The sequence below is a fragment of the Trichinella spiralis genome (genome assembly GCF_000181795.1).
Source record: "Trichinella spiralis strain ISS 195 chromosome Unknown Scfld2, whole genome shotgun sequence".
In the NCBI taxonomy this organism is placed as follows: Eukaryota; Metazoa; Nematoda; class Enoplea; order Trichinellida; family Trichinellidae; genus Trichinella; species Trichinella spiralis.
In genome coordinates this window covers 5,791,399-5,813,261 of record NW_003526941.1, presented here as the reverse complement: position 1 = coordinate 5,813,261, position 21,863 = coordinate 5,791,399, and the positions used below count along the sequence as shown (strand labels likewise).

Below are 21,863 nucleotides of genomic sequence, written 5' to 3'. Positions count from 1 at the left end.
ACCGCGGCTGAAATCCCGTCCAACTTGTTACCCAATCGACGTTTGTCGTCGTCCCAACAGCAGCAGCATCGCCACGGTGGTACACTGGCCATGATTCGACGGTCGAATTCCATCCGTAGCTCTGGCAGTAGTTCAGCCGGAGGTCGAGTTTCGGGTTTCAAGCCCATCGCTGCCATACCGTCGACATCGTCGACCACAATGTCCGACGATGATTTTTCCGGCTTGCCGGAAATCAGTGTCGACAGTGACGACGAAGATGACGATGAAGCGGAATTAGAAGAAGAAAGACGAGGAGGAGGAAAGAAAGAAGAAAGAAAAAGAAAGAAGGATGTTGCTTTGTATGCAGAAATCGTCGTTTTACTGGGCCATTATGCGGGGATTTGGTTTCGTGAAATGTTTGGAAAAATTTACCCAACTGAAACGAAACCGACGATGACATTGCCATTTTGCTCGACTTTGTCCAGCAAATGTCCAGCTTTGCCAGTTTGCCAATTTATGTCAAATGTGAGCTTTTGTCGTAAGATGGTATTTGCGGTTGTCGACAAAGCTGGCACCATTGTGATGAAGCACGGCGAACAGCTTGATTCATGGTAAAATTTATGTGAAATTATGATTATTAATGATCATCGCCATCACTTCCAGGTCTGTTGTCATCAATGGTGAAGTGGAAGTTGTGTTTCCGGATGGTCATCGGTACGAATATCATATTGGTGATTGTTTCGGCGTACAACCGACTGAACAAGTTCAATTTCACCAAGGTGAAATGCGCACTCTGGTCGACGATTGCCAATTTGTTCTAGTCGCCCAAGCCGATTATGTCCAGATCATTTCCAAATTATCCGACAGCTACACCAGACAACTCGATTCTGCCGGTCAAGTTGTTTGCGAGAAAGAGAAACGGTAATTTATTTATTTGTTTGTTTTTGGTGGTCATTTGTTGTTTGCAGAGCTTTCGAAAGTCGAGTTGGTTACGTTCTTACCAAAGCTAAGCCTTGCAAGCTGATATCGGCGTTGTTCGAAGATCGTCGCGATTGTGTTGTCGATCCTCATTTTGTCGAAGATTTTCTGCTCACTTATCGCACTTTTGTCGACAATCCGGCCGAAGTGCTCGAAAAGATTCTCGCCTGCTTTTCCGAACCGTCCAAAAGGGAAAAAGTTTGTCCATTATTCCATTTTCATATATGTAAATTTTATTTATTTTTTTTTCCTTTTGCTCAGGTTGCCAGACTTGTGCTGCTTTGGGTGAACAATCATTTCGGTGATTTTGAATCGAACGCTGAAATGACAAATTTGTTGGAAAAATTTGACAAAATGCTAGAAGATGAGGTGAAAAAAAAAATCTTTTCTTTCCCTTTTGTGTTGTATTTTATGCACAATACATTTATTTTTTTTCCACAACATAGGCTATGTTCAATCATCAACAACTGCTGAACATTGCATGCAGTGTAAAATCGCGTACCAGAAATGTCACTTATACGAGATCGAACAGAGATGAAGTATTGCATTTTTCTATTCTTGGTGGAACCGAGAAAAACAACGGCATATATGTGGTCAAAGTAGCCGCAGGTTCGGCAGCTGAACGAGTCGGTCTCAAACGTGGTGATCAGGTATGCTATTTGTTGATTTGTTGATTTTTCCCACTTGAAACATGATCAATCAATACGTGATCATCGAACTTTGAATGAATCATTTCATTCATTCATCGTTTAAACATACATATATTATGCAAGTTGGATATTTTTTCCTTCTTCTGTTTTGCACTGTTGAATTTTCACGTATTTTCCTAGTCGCTGTCATGTTTGATTTTTTTTCCGCATCGTTTCAAATTTGTTTGTTTTCTAAATTTGTAATGTGATCAATTCTGCAATGATCAATGCAGCTTTTTATGGGGCTTAAATTTTCTTTTTTCGGCATCATTTTAATCAAGTAGGGTGAACAAAATATTCCATATTCATTCATTCATTCATTCATTAGTCAGCATACTTTGTTCCGTTTGAATTGATTACAAAAATACAGTCCGTGGGATGTCTTTCTTTCACGATGAGTAATCCCCCTTTTTTTTGGTATTTTTACCCTTGTGATCAATGTTATTTATTATTCAACAAGTGAGCTTGCCGAAAGAGGCGGAAATATTTTCTGTTTCTACTCTGTTGTTGTATTTGCACTTCGTTGGTTGGTTAATTTTTTTTGATTATTTTTTCCGTTTTCTTGCAGATAATCGAAGTGAACGGGCACAATTTTCGAAACATTGCACGACATCGAGCTTTGGAAGTGCTGCGTGGAAGTACACACCTCTCGATGGTGGTGAAGAGCAATTTGCTCGGATTCAAGGAGATGCTGGTGGCGGACCAGTGCGACGCCGGTGCCCTGCTGGCGCCGGTTCTTCTCCAGCAGGCTGTTGCGACGTCGAAAGACGGGTCGTCCAGACGCCGCATGTCACCGGTACAGCCCAGACGATCGTTGGTCCAACTGCACCAGTTGGGCGGTGTCGACGGTTTGCCGATGCCGTCTCTCCGGCCTCCACCCAGACAGCAGAAGCACTCGTTGCATTTGGAAACCCAACGTGCTGTGATGCCGGCACTGGTGCACGCTTTGGCCAACACCAACACCACCACCACCACCACTACTAGCAGCCGTACGTTGGCCAGATTGAACCACGCTGGCAAAGAGTCGGGCGGCAGCGGCAGTCGTTTGGGCAAGCTGATCAAAAAGCTTCGTCAAGGGAGCAGCAGTTCGGCGTTGTCGTTGGACGCTGACGACGACGCTGACGACAACGACCACGTCGACGGACATGAATCTCGTGTTGACGACGGTGGTCGCAAGTGCAGCAAGCAGAAGATTAGGCAGACGTTGGACGACTGCGACGCCACTGACGAAGCGGTTCGTCGAGCGACGTTGGGACGACCGACCGGCGCCCAGTCGGTATCTATGCCATCCGGTGTACCGTTGCTCGGTCGCCGGCTCAAGCACAGTCGGTCCAATCCGGACTTGTCTTCGACGGCCAATCAGCCGATTCTACCGGGCGGCTTTGGGCAGATGATCAGCCAGTATTACGAGCCCGTACGACCTCAGCATCCGGAGCACATTCTCAAAGTGTACCGCATTGATCAGACGTTCAAATATTTGTCCGTCTACAAGGAGACTTCTGCTCAGAATGTGGTTCAACTTGCTTTGCAAGAATTCGGCATGTGCAACAACAACAGCAACAGTGGTGTAGGAAATGATGCTGTTCACAGCAGCAGCAGCAGCAGCACCACCACCACCACCACCACTGCCAACGGAGGCGAGTGGTCACTCTGCGAAGTGACCGTCACCGCGGACGGACTGATCAAGCAGCGTCGTCTGCCGGCCCAGATGCAAAATTTGGCCGAACGAATTTCACTGAACAGTCGGTATTATTTGAAAAACAACAACTGCCCGTTGCCTCTGGTACCCGACGAGCTGGCGCCGGATTTGCTGAAAGACGCCCAAGCCCAGCTCGGCTGCTTGCACGCTAGCATCGTCGCCGCCCAGCTAACGTTGCAAGACTTTGCCGCGTTCGCTTCTATCGAACCGGCCGAATATGTGGCCAATCTGTTCAAATTGGGCGGTGCCCCAACCCGTTGGCCACGTCTGGCCGACTTTGAGCAGTCGGTCAACCGCGAAACGTTCTGGGTGGCTACGGAAGTGTGCAAAGAACGCAATTCCATTCGACGTGCCAAAATTGTCAAAAAGTTCATCAAAATTGCCAGTAAGTGTTGTCTGTTGTCCATCCTGCTTTTTCTGTTCCGAGTGGTTTTTATTTTCACCTCCTTCTTCTTTTTTTAACGCAGATCATTGCCGTGATTTCAAAAATTTCAACAGCATGTTCGCCATAATATCCGGCTTGGAAAAGCCTTGCGTCCGACGTTTGCACAACACTTGGGACAAAATTTCCTCGAAATATACGAAAATGTTGGACAATTTGCAATCGCTGCTCGACCCGTCGCGCAACATGTCCAAATATCGCCAACATCTGGCCGACGCGTCCAACGATCCGCCGGTGATTCCACTGTTGCCGGTGTTGAAGAAGGATTTGACATTTTTGCACGAATGCAATCCAACCTGGTGTGACGGTGGAATGGTCAATTTTGAAAAATTGCGCATGGTCGCCAAAGAAATTCGATTCGTCACGAAATTAGCCTCGGCTCCATATGTAAATTTTACATTTTTTTAATAATTGTGATTAATAATTAATAATTGTGAATTTTCTCAGGAATTGTCGTCAATGTTCGAACGATCCGGCAATCAAGCCCAATTGAACGATGCACTGTTGCACATGAATACATTCGAAGGTGGAAGCAGTGTGGCGACGATGAAAAAGCAGCACGTTCAACACAGGGTGCCACTTTCGAGGAAGAAACTCTACGAACAGGCGTTGATGGTCAGGAGGGTGAAATTTTATCTAACCCAATTCGAGCCGATCAGTGACGAATCTGTTTTGGACAAATTGTCCCTTGAATTGGAACCCGTGACTGTCACTAGCGGTGGTGGTGGTGGTGCCGGGGCTCACAGCACAAGTACTGGCAATTTGGGTGTGGTTACTGTTGCCAGCGCTGGAAAACGATCCCAACCGTCGCCGTCGTTGAGCAGTGGATCGTCGATGTCGGTGACTTCGTCCGATTGTAGTCGACGTTGCAATGGTCCGAAATTTGGTGTCGAATCCCCGCATGCGGTGCAAAAGATGCTTTCACTGGTCGACCATTCGCGGGTACGTGCATCTTCGAACAGCACTCGTACGATCGGTATTGGTAGTCCTCCGACTTCACCTGGTGTACCGTTGAAAGCTGTTCGACCGGCAACGGCCGCCGTAGCGCACTCGTTATTGTATTTTGGCTCCAACATTCACCAACACCAACAGCAGCAGCACCACGGTCGATTCAACAACCACGATTTGAACACTTTTGCCATACCACCACCACTTTCGAGCGTCGTACCGGTCGATTTGACCTGTGAAAGCAGTGCCGTTACATCTTCCATCACGCCATCTCGATTGCATGGTTCAGGTAGGAATAACTGGAATGAAATGAAATTATGAAAAATAAATTTTTTTTTGAAAAACAACTTTTTCTTTCTAGCATCAGCAACATCTTCCACCGATTCGGTGATTAGCAGCCATCAGTCTGATTTGTTGCCATTGTCCAGTAGCAGCAGCAGCTATATCCCGCACGCAGTTTCGTGTGACAGTACTGATTCAGGTCACGGCAGTTTGGATTCACCGTCGATGATCACCGGTGTGGGTGTGGCGTCGTCGTCCTCTTCATCATCACCTCCATCCCAACGGCAATCCTATCCTCCACGACCGAACACGATAGCTTTGAAAGCGGCGTCGAATTCGACCACACATTACGATCTTTATTCAACAACAACAACTGGCGTTGTTGTTTCCACAAAGCCATTTCGTAGCTTTGAAAAAGCTCAACAACAACAACAGCAGCAGCAGCAACCGCAACAGAATTTTCGATTTACAGCACCTCAACATGAGAATCGTGCATCGAGCAGTGTTGCAGGTTCAACTTTTTTGAAACAATCTCAACCATTGTCTTCTACATTGACCATTGGCTCTCGACGATTAGCAGCAACTGCTGACCAATCTCAAAGTGATACTAACAATGGTAATAATATTTTTTTTTCTTCTTCATCCTATTCTTCTTATTGTTTGTTATTTTCAGGTGCTACACAAGTTTCAAGAGTATGATATTGTTGTACTATTTGCCATTTTTTTGCATTGCTGGTGCTCTTTAAATATATACATGAAAATAAACCACACACACTTGCACACAACTTGACGAAATGTCAATCACAACATTAACATAAAATAATAATATACTGTATTATTATTATTGTTGTTGTTGTTGTTGTTGCAGTTGTTATTGTTTAGCATTCAATTATTCATTTATTTATTTATTTAACATATTTTTTAAACAGATTGTTAATGTACGATAATTTTGAATGTTCGTTGAGCGCAGGAAACGCTGAACGCTTGATATTCCTATTATTATTTTACTTGCGTGTAAGATAAGGCTTGCTTTTGAAAACTCATCCAGCCCTATTCTTTTTGTTTTCGATCATTGTTTTTATTCATCCTTATTAAAAAAAATCATTGCATAGCTGCATGTCATGTTTTAAAGTAAATAAATAATTCTTATCTTTTTGTTTTTTGATCAATATTTAGGCTTACGTACGAATGAATGTAGTGGTAAGTGTGAAAATTTTCCCAATAATTTTTGTCTCGATTGAAATTATTAGTACATGTGTATAATCACAATTGCAATGAATTGTTTAGTGTAAGCAGTTTGTTTATGCGTGTAATTAACGTGTAATGTACAGACAGGTATGTGTGTATGTGTGTAATTTACACGGAATTATTTGTGTCTTTTGTTTTCTAAAAATACTCATGTAAAATGCATTTTTTAAATCATTGTGCAGTAGTAATTGATTGTGATTTTAGTCAATTCAGAAACCGTATCATAAAGAAATTTTGCTTTATTAATTAATAATAATGCGAACAACACCTGTATTCATTAACAAACGAGTAAGAAATTATAAGAAAAAAGATATATATGCATAAATGATAATAATAATAATAATGGGAATATAATATTTGTGGACTTTTTGATAGTTTAGCATTGGGCGAGTGTTCCAGTTGCAGCAGCAGTTTTGAAAAGTCCATGTACATTTGCATTTTCCAAGCAAAGTGCTCCACATGGAAGTCGTTCTTTCTAGAAAACAAAACCCAAGTTAAGTGGTGGTAATTTTTAAAAAAAAGTAGAATAAGAAGAAGCTTTCTCATACTGAAAAATCAGAGTTGGTGAAGCACCAGACATTTTTTGTATCCACAGTGGTGATCAACCAACGTGAACCATCCTTTTCCCTGGTAATTGGCACTACATCAGCACCGGAAGTGACGTCAATTTTTCCAGAAAGCGGAAGTATTGAAAATGGACCTCGGCAGTATTTTTCTTCCGTTGCTTTCGTCCATGATGTCAATGATGATTGCATTGCCGGTGCAAGTAATTGGCTGAACAGATCTGAAAATTATGCAAATTTATTATCATTTTTCAATTTTGTATCAGTCGATCATTCGATTTCGTTCACTTACTTCTCTTGCTTTTGCTTTTCATTGTGTACAAGGTGAATGTGCCTTGTTCAGCTGGAGTGACTGGCTTGGTTTTGAAAACGGTCGACATTGTTGTCGTCTGTTTTGCCGAAGGCTTACCGTCGACGAGATCTGTGAATGGTGCAACTTTGAAAGCATCCGGCAAATGTTTCAGATAAACTAACGGAGTTTCGTATTGAAGGCCTTCCACTGAAAGAAATCATCGAATATTAAAAAAGAAGAAAGAAAATTACAAACGACACTACTGACCTATCGGCTTCAAAGTACTTTCAGCGAGTGACATGCAAATGACTATTTGTGCGTTGTTGACTGCATCGTCTGTTGTAGGCCAATTGTAAGCGTCTTTCAGAGGAAATCCGTTGACGCTGTGTTGCATCATAAAATAGTTTCCCTGTTTGCCCATTATTACACCTGAAATTTATTATTTTAATTTTTCTTTCATTCATTGTTAGCCTGTTTGTTTCACCTTTGCTAGGGGTCAGTGGACAGTCAGGAATGGAAACTGTGGACGAGTCGTACCAAATTTTCAAAGTATCTGCATCGTTAATGGCAGCATAGTAAGGGCGTAGGGTGGTTTCCAGAGGTTGGTCTCTCGCGTTGATTGCGTTCGCTATCTTGGCCCAAGCAGTGGCAGCATTTGAAGTCAATGTGAAAAGTTGTAAACCTTGCGCATACAGTGCACCCAGTGCATCTACTTTTGGCATTTTATACCCAATGAGCCTAAAGTAAAAACATTAATAATAATAATAGTAAAGAATTTTTAAAAAATTTGAGCAAAGTGTTGACATTATTGTTCGAAATTGTTTCTTTTATTGAAATAAACCTTGATTATCAATATAAGATTTACAGTATTTTAATAGAAAAATCGGATTGAATGAACTGTTTTTTATTATTATTATTAGTAGTAAGTTGATTACCAGTCGACATCGGCATTATTTGTATCTTGGCAAAGGTAATCAGTTTGATGACTGAGTTGAACAAAGACGACAATAACGACGATCCAACTATTCGGCAGCATCATCTCTGCGTACGTTACCAGCGTGGCGAGACTGCACAACTTCGAACTTGGAACAAAATTGAACACCGACTGAGTGCTTCGACTTCAGGAGTCGTTTTTAAAAATAAGTTTTTTGCACAATTATGGTTTGATTGATCCAAGACTCATATTTTGACGACATTTTCGTCGACCTGGGATGACAAGTGCGGGCAGTCGTTTTTTGAAAACTACTTCTGCCGCTGTTGTGAACCGACGACCCGGATGCCGTTGGCCCTAAGGTTGATGTTGATTTGATGCCGTTCCACTGCCACCGATTTTAAGCAGGTAACTCAAAAATGTTGTGTAAAATTTTCATCTTCCTTTTTCCTTTCTCTTTGATCGATCTAGGTTTTTTGCCAACTTGCTTGCGTCCTTGTGACCGATCGGCTGGGGGTCCGTGTACGCGTTATTTAACACCCATTTTCAGTAAACTATTTTAATTTTTTTCGTGTCATAATTCATTAAAGTTTAAGCAAAAATTGTGCTATCTAATTGGTTAATCTGTTAATTCGCATCAACGCGATATGATAATGGTCACATGAACGAGATTTGATCTTTCGAATCTAGCACACTTTACGCAACTCTTTTTTCTAATGGTTTTCTTTCTTTATTTCTTAATTCTTTTTTTCTCTTGTCTTTCTTCCATCTCAAACATTTCCACTTGATTATCATTTCTATCTAGCATTCAGTTTATTTTTATTCTTCTTAAGCACGATCATTTCATTTTCTGGATTCATTCATTCGACCAAATTTCATCGCATTTCATCAATCCAATGAACAACAAGCAGTTCGAAAGAGCCAAATTTTACACGAACAAGTTTAAAAAGTCGAATTGTTGTCCATTTTACAGTAATACACTAAACTGCAGTATAGATATTTGTAATTTCTTTTCACAGTAGCTAACTCTTGTTATCATTGCGGCGTTATGCGCAGTATAAAGCAAATGAATAAGTTTTGAAATGCACAAAAATTGAAGCATTTCAATTTAATAATTGTCTCTCTATTTTGGCAATGCGGAGTGTTCGGAAATAATTCAGAAAGATGTGGAAAAGTTGGACAATAGAATTTATGAGTTTGCGGTTGTTTTTCACACGGTTGTCTATTTTTTCATTTTTTCATTTTCAGCTCACTGAACTGAAATAAAAAAAACATTGACGTATGCACTACACAAGATATACAAACAAATATGAAATTGAACACATTAAAATGGTCGAACTGTATTATTAATTGGACAACACGGTTATAATCCTTATAAACGTTATTGTTATTGCTATAGGCAAAACTTTGTAATTTGAATTGAAATGGGATTGATTTCTATTGAAAATGGAATCAAAAATTGTACCAACAATAAATAATCAACACCAGTTGATTAGTCTGTATCTGTTTTCAGGGGGCTGATCCGTCCACTGACAGCACAGTTTTCACCGCATTTTTTATCGATGATGTCCAATTCAATGGACTTTTTTTTAATTTTAAATGACAATTTCTAGCTGAACAATTCGCAATTTAATGCGTTTTCCATTCAACCCCAAATCCGTAGTGCTTTTGAATAATTTGCATAATTGTATAGTTTCATTGTTCAGTTTTCAATTAGACTAGCTAAAATTCCACTGAAAGAAAATATTTTATAGTATATCCTTTTTTTGAATTGTAGCAAAAAATTGAACTTGTTTTACTTTTGTTTATTACAGTATACAGCTCATGCTGTTTAAAAGTTTTTTTCCAAAATTTTCTTTTTACAAATGATTTTAAATTTAAAATTTCAAATTAGATTAATAAAAATACACAATGCTACAATGTGAATTATTTGATAATTTATTAAAATGTTAATGATACCTGAACAGTTGTTAGAAAATACTGTATTCTTGACTGAGCGTGGAAATGTTTAGAAAAAATTGGAAATTTAATGTGTACGTTGATGAAGCATCAGTGAGATTTCTGAACTTGCTTGTGTTATTTTGTTTAGGTCGAAGGAATTTAATTTAAATTTGATTGGTTTTCTTGACAATACGTCTCGTTGAGGTTCTCTTCGTATCTGCCGTTATGGTCAATTATGTTGTGAACAAGTGATGTTGTGAAAATCCGTTGTGTCAGTTTTTTGATGAATAAGAAAACAGTTACTTTTGTTTTTTACGATGGCACATGGCACTTGGTGGACAACGGCCAAAGTGGCTGAGCGCGAAGTCACCGATTTCAGTGAGTAATGAATGTTGAAGAACACTTTTTGACAACAATTAGGAAGGAAGGAGGAATAATCAACAACGGGCGAGTTGATGGATTTTTATGATATTGTTTAGCACACAGTATTTTGTGGAATTGGAGACAATTGGTACGGAAAAAGATGCAAGAAGTTGAAGAGATGTAGTAGGTTTGTTGGAAAAAGTGTGAATTATATTTTTATGGTAATAAAATTATCGTTTGTGAAAGATTTGATGGAAGAATTTGCTAATGTAAAGACGCACCGTTTGCATAACTTTTCAGCTTTCAGTGCCAGCGTTATTGAAATTCCGAATGACTTTTCCGAAACGTAATGAAGAAGAAATAATCACTTGCAGAGTAGACAGAAATAAATGAATGGATAAATAAATAAATTTGTGATTCTGATTTTGATGTTGATTGATATGTTGTCATGAAAGCAACTGTCTACTTTTTGAATACCAGTTTCGTGTTATTCGTTTATTACTTTTTGTTCGTGCTGTCACTTTAGCTCACTTTTGCAACGCATTGTTTGAAAGTGTGAAGGAATATGGCTTTGCGGCGGCTGTCTACTTTAACTTTGTGCAAGAACTTTTCGAACAGCATCTTCAGGAAAGCAGCTTTGGGTTATGGAACGTCGCCACCGCCCCAGTCGAGCGATCGTGATTTGCCGATTTATGAGCAGAACAATCCAAGCTATTTCGAAATGGTCGGCTACTACTGCGATCGTGGTATGGATGTGATCGAAAGTGCCATGGTCAACGATGTTCAGGGTACTGCAGCTCAGGAGGAGCGCCGGCGTCAAATTCGTGGCATACTGCGCAACATTCAGTCTCCAAACAAGGTTCTCTATTTCACTTTTCCAATTCGACGCGACAATGGCGAATTTGAAATTATCGAAGCTTGGCGTTGTTTGCACAGTGAACACAAGACTCCATGCAAAGGAGGTAAGCGTTGTTTCCTTCTTATAATATTATATGTAATTGCTTTGCAGCATTAGTGTTTGCAGTTGTTGTTGTAAAATTTTCAATACAATGAACAAAAGTTATAAAGATTGGTTAAGCATTTTGATAACTGAACCGAAAGTAAAACTATTAAATAGACTTTAAACTGAATTGGCGGTAAAAAATACACTCTAATCATCCCTGTCCTATAGAGAGCATTGCTTTATTTATTTATTTATTTATTTATTCATTTACAATTTTGCAAAAATTTGTTCAACGATAGAAGCAGATAAGCTTTGTTGAAACTGAACGCGCACACTTCGTTATGCGTGCATGCTTTTTGGTAGAGGTGGAAGGAAGATGGAATAAAATGCTTTTAAGTTGTTTGAATTGTTTCCACTGTTTCATGATTCTTGATTTGGTCAACTGCAAAGTAAATTGAGTGAAATTTTCATTTTATAGTTTTAAAGCAACAATTTATTTCTTTCCTAATTTTTACAAACCTCTCTACATGCTATCAAGTATGATGTGTTGAATTGAATAAACAAATTGACTTTCATTTTAGGCATTCGTTATGCTGATAACGTGAACGAAGATGAAGTGAAAGCACTGGCTTCGTTGATGACTTACAAATGTGCTGTAGTGGATGTTCCTTTCGGTGGAGCCAAAGGTGCGGTGAAGATAGACCCAAAAAAATATTCAGTTTACGAATTGGAGAAGATCACTCGTCGACTGGCTGTGGAAATGTCAAAGAAGGGTTTTCTGGGTACAGCGTTTTTTTATTAAAAATTAAGAATGCTTATTATGATTGTATATTTTTCCAGGACCAGGTGTAGATGTGCCGGCTCCAGATATGGGCACTGGTGAACGTGAGATGGCTTGGATTGCTGATACTTACGCAAACACTACAGGTGATTGACTGATTAGTGAACGGAGGGATGAAATTTTCTCTGCATTCTAATCCAATTGAAAACTTATTGCATTGCTTTATTGTGTAATGATTATATTTGTTCAGGCCATCTCGAAAAGGATGCGTACGCTTGTGTTACTGGTAAGCCTATTGGACTTGGCGGTATTCATGGTCGCAAATCGGCTACTGGGCGAGGTGTATTAAATGGACTGAGCGTATTTTTGAACAATGAAAAATTTATGGAAACCATCGGTCTTACCACTGGCTTCAAAGATAAAACATTCATTGTTCAGGTTTTAATTTGTTCCATTTATCTACAGTTATTTCTGCAGTTGTATTTTGAAGCTCTGGCAATGATTTCAGGGTTATGGAAATGTCGGTAAATTTGTCGCTCGTTATGTCCATGAAGCAGGATCGAAAATGATCGGTGTAATGGAACGGGATGGTTCGATTTTCAATCCAGACGGAATCATTCCATCAGAACTTGAAGATTACTTTACGGTAATTGAGCATTCCATCCCTCGCATTGTTTTTTCTTCTTCTTTCTGAAGCACTACTTTTTTTTAGAAAAATGGTACTGTTAAAGGCTTTCCAAATGCCAAGCCGTACACTCCAATGGAGAAGATGTTGCATGAAAAGTGTGACATTTTTATTCCGGCCGCCACTGAAAAAGTTATACGCAAAGACAACGCTGAAGGGATTCAGGCTAAAGTAGGGCTTCGGTTTTCAGTTCTTTTTTTTCTGAAATATTTCATTTTCTATCGCATGTTATGTGAATATGTGGTGGTGTTTTTTTTCCACTGTTTTCAGATTGTTGCCGAAGCAGCCAACGGTCCGACAACACCAGCTGCCGATAAAATTTTGCTCGATAAGAAAGTTCTCATTCTGCCAGATCTTTATGTAAATGCTGGTGGTGTGACAGTTTCCTACTTTGAGTGGCTGAAAGATTTGAATCATGTCAGCTTTGGTCGTCTCACGTTCAAGCATGAAGTGAACAGCAATCGGATGCTGTTGAGTGAGTGATTTTGTTTGTCAAATTCAAATAGCAGTCCTTTTACTTATTGTTATAATTATAATTAATGGAAATTTTATTTCTGTTTACTTTTAGGTAGTATTCAAGAATCTTTGGAACGTTATTTTAACAAAGAGCCTGGTAGCATTCCGATAAGAGGAGATCATATTGCTGTAAGTTAAGTTTGATATTGAATTAATAATTAATTCTACATATTCTTATTAAAAATTGTTCTCTTTTTTTAATCCAGTATGCTTCGGAAGAAGATATTGTGTTCTCAGGCCTCGCTTACACAATGGAACGTTCTGCATTGGTAAAATTAGAATTGTTTTGTTTTGAAAGTACCAAATTACACACTGCTATTAATAAATTATTTACTGATTTTTAGTCCATCATAAAAACTGCAGAAAAGTACAATTTGGGACTGGATTTGCGTACCGCGGCTTATGCGAATTCGATTGGAAAAATTGTTTTGTCATATCAGATGGGCGGTTTTACTTTTACTTAATCATTTCGATATCTCATTTAAGCATTTTACTTTTGCTCTTCTCTCTTACATGATTACTTTTAGCAAATTTGTTTCTTCTTTTCTGTTGATGCTTTTGCACTCTTTTTATCATCATCATTGTTGCTTTGATCAATTAATCAAGTAAGCATTGCAGCAAGCAGTTGTAGTTTGCCTTTGTGCAATTTCGACTGATGCACCGATGATTTTTTAGCAGTTATTATTATTAATTCATTGGCAAGATGTTGTTGCTCATTAAGCAAATAATTAATGCCAGCATTTGCACAGATATCTGTTATCGTTTGGTCCTTCTCGGAAAAATGTTAACATTTGTTAAACAGTTTACGAAAAGTTGCAAGAATGTGATTCATCATTAAATTATTCTATGATTTATGTATTTATAATTTTGACTAGATTTTCAAGAAATTATTCAAACCTGCTTAATTGCTGCTGCTGTTTGCATTGCTGATTGAAATGCCTATTCGTATTATGCTCAACTGCATTTTTATAACCTTAATAAATAAGTAAATAAATCACTTTCTTGTAAAGTAAAATTCGATACAATCAACATTGCCAAAGAAATATCATCAATAAATTTATTATTTTTATTCTTCTGATTGATATCTATAGTTGCAATGCGGAAAAAATGTATAAATAACAAATAATATAATATAATGCTTGCTTGTATTTTTTACTTTCTTTTACATTTGCAACATTGCGTTCCTTTATAGAAGAAACGTTTTTCAATTGGATAGAGTTGTTTAAAATATATGCATCTGCTAAATGGATGTTTGTTCTGCACTGTGGCGATACGATAATCGATGTTTGCATTGTTGATTCAGGCCAATTTTTAATTCAGCGCTAACATGTTTTTTCCTCCTGTATCTGTGACAGAACTGATTGAAGTAAGTGAAATAAATTTGATTCGTTGTTTTTATGCTTGATGTTTTTTTTGGTTGAAAAATAATTTACTTTTTGCAAGAAAAAGGGAATTTTTTTCTCATTCAACCAACAGGTTGAACTAAATGAATGCAAATTGCTAACGAGCACATTTCATATGTTCATAATTTGTGAAGCACCGTTGATGTAGGTTTGAGATAGTTGAGAAGAAACAATTTTGCCCCTTTGAATTTTGAAATCTAGAGTTTCATGTTAATGATTCGATGAAAAGATTCTGCTGCTATAATTGAGTGATTTCATCTTTCTTCTATTTTTGATTGACGAACATTTTATTGAACTTGAATTTATTTGTTTGCTCTGAAACAATTGCTAAAAGCAGCAGCAGCAGCAGCAGCCTTTTGCTAAAGCAACGCAAACCAGTGTTGTTACAAAGCACTTCAATCACTGTGTTTGCAAAAGCACTGAAGAAGCACTTTTGCTTGAAAAATTTAAGCAGTCTTTGCAATTTTGTGTGCAAATGGAACCGTTGAATGATACATACAGCTGCATCAGTGTTCAATTTACCGATGTGGTAAACTTTGCCATATCTGTATCACTGTTCTTCTTCTTCTTCTTCTTGACAAATAGCATTTATTCATTTGTTCTGCTTGCATTGCACTTGCTTGCGATCGATTTATACGCCATTCTTTCCTACTGTATCTTTTACACAGTGCACACAGAATATTCTTTAAAATTTTCATCAAATTTTATTAATTATTTTGAAATTTCATTTTTCTTTGTTTAGTTTGAAAAGAATATCTGAAAGTATGATGGAACCAATAGAGGAACAGCTTGATCCGAGCTATTTTTCTATGATTGAGCATTTTTTCGATCGTGGCTGTACAGTGTTGGAAAAATTCATGGAAACTGAGATCCAATTCAAAAAGATGACATCAGAGCAGAAGCGATCTCTGATTCTGGGTATTTTGGCACTGATCAAAAAGCCAACCAAAATGCTCTACATCAGCTTTCCAATAAAACGTGACAACGGTGAATTGGAAATTATCGAAGCTTGGCGTTGTCAGCACAGTGAACATCGTACCCCTTGTAAAGGAGGTTAGTATATGTTGTATTTTCAGCTAATTAATTATGATGATATTAATTAAAACTTCCTGCTGTTTTAGTTTTGCAACTAGAAATTAAATTTTTTTGTTTCATTGTTTGTTTTCTTTGTCATCATAATTATTATGTTAATTATTAAATTTTCTGATTATTTACAAGCATGAGAAGTTATTGGAAAAATGTTTCTGTAAAAACATTACTTTTCAACTTGAAAAATTGTTCTAATTATTATGAAATTTTAAAATGATCATCAAATAAGTTTTTCAAGTGTGGATGATGATAATTATTATTAAATAACTGAAAGAATGTTGACTAACTAACCTTGGCACAAATTCGAAATGCTTCTAAAAATAAGTTTTTTTTGTGTACAATTGACCTGCAAATTAAAAATTAAATTTTTACATTTCATTTTGCACTTCAGGCATACGTTTTGCCCCGAATGTTAGTGAAGATGAAGTGAAAGCTCTGGCGGCTTTGATGACATTCAAATGCGCTGTTGTTGATGTACCGTTTGGTGGAAGCAAAGGGGCTGTTCGAATTGACCCTAAAAAATACTCTGAAAATGAAATCGAAAGAATCACACGTCGGTTGACTTTAGAATTTTCCAAAAAAGGATTTCTCGGTGCGCTTGGGAACGCTCGAATAAAAATGCTCTTCGCTTTGTAGTTAAAATTGTCTAATCTTAGGGCCTGGTGTGGACGTGCCAGCGCCGGATATGGGAACTTCTGCAAGAGAGATGGCGTGGATAGCGGACACTTACGCCATGACAGTTGGTAATTTGGGCATTTTATAAGTTCTTTTTTTGCACACCTCGTTGTTGTTGTTGTTCTTTTTCTTAAAGGGCATCTTGATAAAGATGCATACGCCTGTACTACAGGAAAACCTATACTGATGGGTGGAATTTTAGGAAGAACAGCTGCAACTGGCTTGGTTAATTTTTAATGTTTGTTCATTTTTTTTGTATTTTTTAATAACAGCATACACTTTAGGGAGTACGTCATGCAACTTCGATATTTTTGAAAGATAATGAACTTGTCGAACGAATTGGAATTACGCCTGGTCTAGCAGGAAAGAGTGTCATTGTGCAAGTAAAAATAAATTTTCTGAATACTTTTGAGAGAATGCACGGCAGTTGTGAAGTGAAAAACCATAATCCAGGGTTATGGCAATGTTGGAAGTCATACGGCAAAATTTTTTCACGAAGCCGGAGCGAAGGTAATAGGCATAATCGAATACAACGGATCAATTTACAAATCTGACGGTATCGACATTCCTGCACTTGAAAGTTATTTTTCAGTAAATAAATAGATGAATGGTTCTTTTTATTTGGTGATATTCTGGTGAAACGTTTCACTGCATATTTTTCAGGATAATGGCACAATTGTCGGTTTTCCTCACGCCGATAGCTACCAACCGAAAGAGGATTTGTTCTATGAACAGTGTGACATTTTAATACCAGCAGCAATTGAAAAAGTTATAACCAAAAAGAATGCCGAAAAAATTAAAGCAAAAGTGAAAGAAAAAAAGAGAAACATTCTGTTCAATTATCGCAATTATTGGATATTTTTTTAAAAAATCTATAGGTGGTTGTTGAAGCAGCCAATGGTCCGACAACACCAGCAGGCGATCGAATTTTACAACAGCGCAACATATTGGTAATTCCGGATCTTTTTGCAAACGCAGGAGGCGTAACGGTTTCCTACTTTGAGTGGCTGAAAAATCTCAACCACGTCAGCTTTGGACGTTTGACATTCAAATATGAAAAAGAAAGCAACTCGTTGCTTCTTCGTGAGCTTTTTTGGGCAACTTTTGCTTGGTTGGTCACGAAACCACTCACTGGTCACTTTTGATTTGTTTCAGAAAGCGTTCAAGAATCACTGGAGAAAGGCTTGAACATGAAAAATTTAAGCATATCCCCTAATGAAGAATTTGAGAAACTTATTGAAGTTTGAGAAATTTATTGCACTTTCCATAATTTTTTCGTATTTTTTCATTTTCACTGAGTTTTTCAGGGTGCCTCGGAGAAGGACATTGTACACAGTGGTCTGGCGTATACGATGGAAAGATCGGGAATGGTATTTTACTTAATCTACAACTTGTGCAATTTATTGCTTGAATAATAATTGTTTCAGGCGATTATTGAAACGGCAAGAAAGTACAATCTTGGAATTGATTTTCGCCTTGCCGCTTATGTTATGTCGATAGAAAAAATATTCCGTTCTTTTCTCACTTCTGGATATACGTTCTGCTAGTCTGCTTGTTTATTTTGCAATCATTTCACGTTCCATCAATACAAATAAGTATGCAGAAGAAACGTAATTCAGTTCAATTTTAAAAAATTACCGGCGTCTTAATTTGGATTCATAACAATGAAGTTGGCATAATATATGGGTGGGTAGAAAAGGTTTTCCACTCTCTGACAATTTTGTCGTAATCAAATGATAATTCTATTATTTACTGTTCACTTTATCTGCCTACAGGAAAGATATCAGCACTGATATGAATAATAAATATTTGCATAATTTATCAGAATGTAATAAAAATAGTACATCGGCAGTTTGATTCGAACATGTCACATGCAGTGTGCACGTTTTCACATTGTCAGCAGCAGCAAGTTGCGCAAGCAGAAGATTTGCTGGTCAAATAGACAACACGATTTGTACAATCCAAAATCGCCAAAGACGTAGTAGCCCTACTAACTTGACGCGTAGATGGTTATGGCTGAAAATTATCAACGTTCGGCGGTTCTGTTCTCGATGTCTCAGGAATGACGGAATTGCTGTCATACATTACACTCAATACTACTGTACATTCTGATGAACCACGTTAAATTTGCATACTATTCATATCATTACAACTCATCGTTTAGAATGTTTTACCGTTAACGTGTTTGTTATCTCTACTCCTTATTTTTCAATTAAAAATGCTTGCTATGAATCTGTTGTTTCGAGTTCTGTGATTTTAACTAATTAATTTATAATTAAAATGTATTGCAATTGATTTTGCATTTCTTTGCATTGCGTTAAGAATGTCATACTATTTCACATCGTGCAAATCATACGTTGCTGTTGTTGTGACTTTAGGGAAACATTGGCGGAAATTCTGTTTGCTCGACGCAATGAAAAGCAGCCACAGTAGGACAGGTTTAGCAGAAAATGCATGAAAAGTTTTGTTCAACCGCTATGCGAATGAAATTCTACGTCTAACATAACGAACTATTCGTAAGCTACTATTTTAAAATTGTTCTTATACATTGCTATATATTATAAATAAGCTTCATATATGTAAAAAAATATTTTAAAATTTCACATCATTGTGCACATTTTAATTTATTTTATTATTACTAAGAGACGGTTTAAAATATTTTTAACATATGAAGTTAATTAACTTCGCTTTCAGTTTTAATGCATATAGGAGCTTAAAAATCTATGTTGCTTATGTTACTCAATTCACTTATGTTACTTTTATCTTTTCTTTGTTACACATTTATATTCTTCATTTTTGTCGGACATGTTGCTCATTGCTTTTTCAATGTAATTCAATATTTTTCACCATATTATGGCCACTTTTACTTTTTATCGATCAAGATGCTTTATTTTGTTTTCATTTTCTTTTGATTTTTCAAAGCTTTTCTCACTTTGATTTCATTCTTTTCATTTCATTTTTTTATTTTCATTTAAAATTGTTTACATTGTTTTACTGCAATTTCTCATGTCGACACAAAGATTCTTCATTACAAAGACGCAATTGATAAATGTTGTTACAACTCTTACAGACGTAACAAAAGCCCAATGCTCCATTATTTCTCATTGATGACGGCCATGTAGGGTTAGTTAACAGGGGGAAAATATCATATTTGCCATTAATAGTAGCAGCCAGTGATATTAAATAGATTTTTGAACGACAATCAAATTCAAATTAAAGTTTAAAAATTAAATTCGCATAACACAATTAAGTAAAATAAAACCGTTTGTAAAAAGTAAGAAAAAAAAATACTATTTTCACCTTTTTTAATGCAAACCAAGAACAGAACACGATGAGCATACGATTAATGATGAAGCACTGGATCATAAATAACAAATGCAGTTGCAGGGACAATTCAATTGCCGAGAAAATAGAAAGCTTTCTATTACATCGAATATCTAATCAAATAAAATCTATCTATATCTTTAAAAATATCTAAATAATCAGTGTACATGGCATGTAATTTTCACGCATATTTTCTATATCGTCATCAGTTGTGCAAACTTATTTAAACGTACTTTTTAGGTCATTTATGAATTACTGATTATTCAACGTGCACTGTTTTTCTCAACGACTCAGCAGTAGCGACAAGGATAACAAGTAAATACTCTATTTCAGAATGTATTTCAAATTGATCTGTTTTAGGGGATTCAGAAATTCAGCTTGAAACAAAATAACTAACAAATCCATAAACAATTATACATAAACATTCATTTAAACCAAAGTAAAACAACAGAAAAAATGAAAAGGTATTTAGATTAACGAAGATCAAGAAGTTTCCAATAAGCATTCATGACTCAAAAGGGTCACTGTTCCACATTCTACATACAATAAATACTTTATTGAATTTCAATGAAATCGTAATAACTTTTAGCACTTAGTAAAGTTTAGCATAGTGTTTACATACCATTACGCTATAACTCGGCAAATATGAATTTACGTCACCAAAGGCAAGTTCATATTATTTAAATTCCTCAAGCTTGACACACTTTTCAAAGGATCATATTCATAGTTATTCATAGTCTTCATAGTAATATGTGTGAAAATCATCGGTCAAGAAACGCCATAAAGTGTCCGCTTCGATATCATCGACAGTTAAGAGGTAAGTCATTTGTACAATTGTACTAACGTTCTTCGTATGAATCCCATCCTTTCTTTTTGACTAATTCTTATTTAAGACGCACATTTAATTAAAGAAATTGCGTTTAAGAAATTTCAAAATTTAAGGATGCTATATGCCATAAGGAAAAATCAGGAACAAATTTCATCTCCACCATACACTTCTCTTTGCTCGTTCATTTGAAGACTTGCCATAAATTTTCGCAAACCTGTTATTTTTTCATTTCATTTCATTTTGTATACGTCATTTCTTATCATTCCGTTCAAACTAATATCGCATTTTTCTGTCATCGCCAATTTGAGAAAAATGGCCAAAACGTTTTTGTCGAAATATCTACCTTTGTTAAATCGCGAATGATCACAATGACAAATCATAAGTGTTATGGAAAGTATCAGCTAAAACGCAGGGTAAATTTGGAATAAATCGCCTCTAAAGTGAGGGCATTGCGCCTACATTAATACATAGGAAAGATGCACATCTATAACTTCCCCCACACGGAACTGGAATGCGTGATTTTAAGCGAACGCAACCTTTTTGACATTTGAGTAAATTTAGCATTCAAACTGTGTTACCATATGCAACATTTTACTTTTTTGGACAAATTAGAACGTTCTAGAAAGTCCCATGGCAAACTAACACGAACTTGTTGAATAAACGGTATCTAAAATTTGCATGCGCCTATCTTAATACACGGGATAGCAGCCCATTTGGAACTCTCTAGCAACGGCTCCAGGATGGTTGAATTTTGGTATAGGAAACGTTCTTTGCATTATCGTGAGATGTTCGTTGAAATTGCCAAGTCTTGTGCAATATTTCTTTGTTCTGGGCAAGTCGATTTTTCTTCATTTTCCGTCCATTTGAAATAAATTTATAGAAATAATTTCAGGAGGGTTAGAAATGACCATAAAATCTTCCACTTATTAGTTTCCTATTAGCTTATTTCATTTATTCGATCAGTAGAATTGAATTTCTCCACATGAAGCTGTCAACTATATACTAATACCTAGTGTAGATCGTATGATACGTATATATATGAACCAAGACCAACAACCATTACGCATACGCAGCTGTAAACACGAGACTAATTATTACCTGAGATTTTTCAGGTAACCAGAAATAAAACGGAAACAATCTTTCATAAAATACTTCAATCATAATAGACCGGGATAAATCATAATAAACTGAAGAAATCTAAAAAGCAATGTAAACCAGCCATCATGCTGTGATAGCAGTAATTCACGTAAGGCAGCAGGGCAG

General features: G+C 37.1%; 5 protein-coding genes across 5 annotated transcripts; 4 read left to right on the top strand and 1 right to left on the bottom strand.

Annotated features, from left to right (window-relative positions):
• Positions 1-90: 90 nt before the first annotated feature.
• Tsp_05893 (Rap guanine nucleotide exchange factor 2) lies at positions 91-594 on the top strand. The gene has a single exon (XM_003380132.1). The coding sequence runs from the start codon at positions 91-93 to the stop codon at positions 592-594; it is 504 nt and encodes a 167-aa protein (XP_003380180.1).
• Positions 595-619: 25 nt separating this feature from the next.
• Tsp_05894 (putative RasGEF domain protein) lies at positions 620-6,511 on the top strand. The gene is made up of 11 exons (XM_003380131.1): positions 620-900; positions 948-1,155; positions 1,219-1,326; positions 1,404-1,607; positions 2,215-3,730; positions 3,813-4,174; positions 4,235-5,024; positions 5,097-5,633; positions 5,691-5,710; positions 6,194-6,217; positions 6,479-6,511. Exons 1-11 carry the CDS (start codon positions 620-622, stop codon positions 6,509-6,511), a joined length of 4,083 nt encoding a protein of 1,360 aa, XP_003380179.1.
• A 130-nt stretch (positions 6,512-6,641) lies between these two features.
• On the bottom strand, positions 6,642-7,842 carry Tsp_05895 (deoxyribonuclease II family protein). Its single transcript, XM_003380130.1, has 5 exons — positions 7,605-7,842; positions 7,388-7,549; positions 7,121-7,327; positions 6,814-7,049; positions 6,642-6,740 (listed from the first exon to the last, which is right to left on the bottom strand). The coding sequence occupies exons 1-5, from the start codon at positions 7,840-7,842 to the stop codon at positions 6,642-6,644; spliced, it is 942 nt and encodes a 313-aa protein (XP_003380178.1).
• Positions 7,843-10,920: 3,078 nt separating this feature from the next.
• Positions 10,921-13,744, top strand: Tsp_05896 (glutamate dehydrogenase). Its single transcript, XM_003380129.1, has 11 exons — positions 10,921-11,317; positions 11,880-11,984; positions 12,018-12,080; positions 12,139-12,225; positions 12,330-12,517; positions 12,588-12,725; positions 12,792-12,935; positions 13,035-13,239; positions 13,333-13,409; positions 13,487-13,549; positions 13,625-13,744. Exons 1-11 carry the CDS (start codon positions 10,921-10,923, stop codon positions 13,742-13,744), a joined length of 1,587 nt encoding a protein of 528 aa, XP_003380177.1.
• A 1,706-nt stretch (positions 13,745-15,450) lies between these two features.
• Tsp_05897 (glutamate dehydrogenase) lies at positions 15,451-18,389 on the top strand. Its single transcript, XM_003380128.1, has 13 exons — positions 15,451-15,736; positions 16,164-16,325; positions 16,429-16,515; positions 16,584-16,672; positions 16,732-16,830; positions 16,861-16,957; positions 17,051-17,082; positions 17,111-17,215; positions 17,326-17,581; positions 17,603-17,688; positions 17,755-17,817; positions 17,875-17,934; positions 18,273-18,389. Exons 1-13 carry the CDS (start codon positions 15,451-15,453, stop codon positions 18,387-18,389), a joined length of 1,539 nt encoding a protein of 512 aa, XP_003380176.1.
• The last annotated feature ends 3,474 nt before the right edge of the window (positions 18,390-21,863 follow it).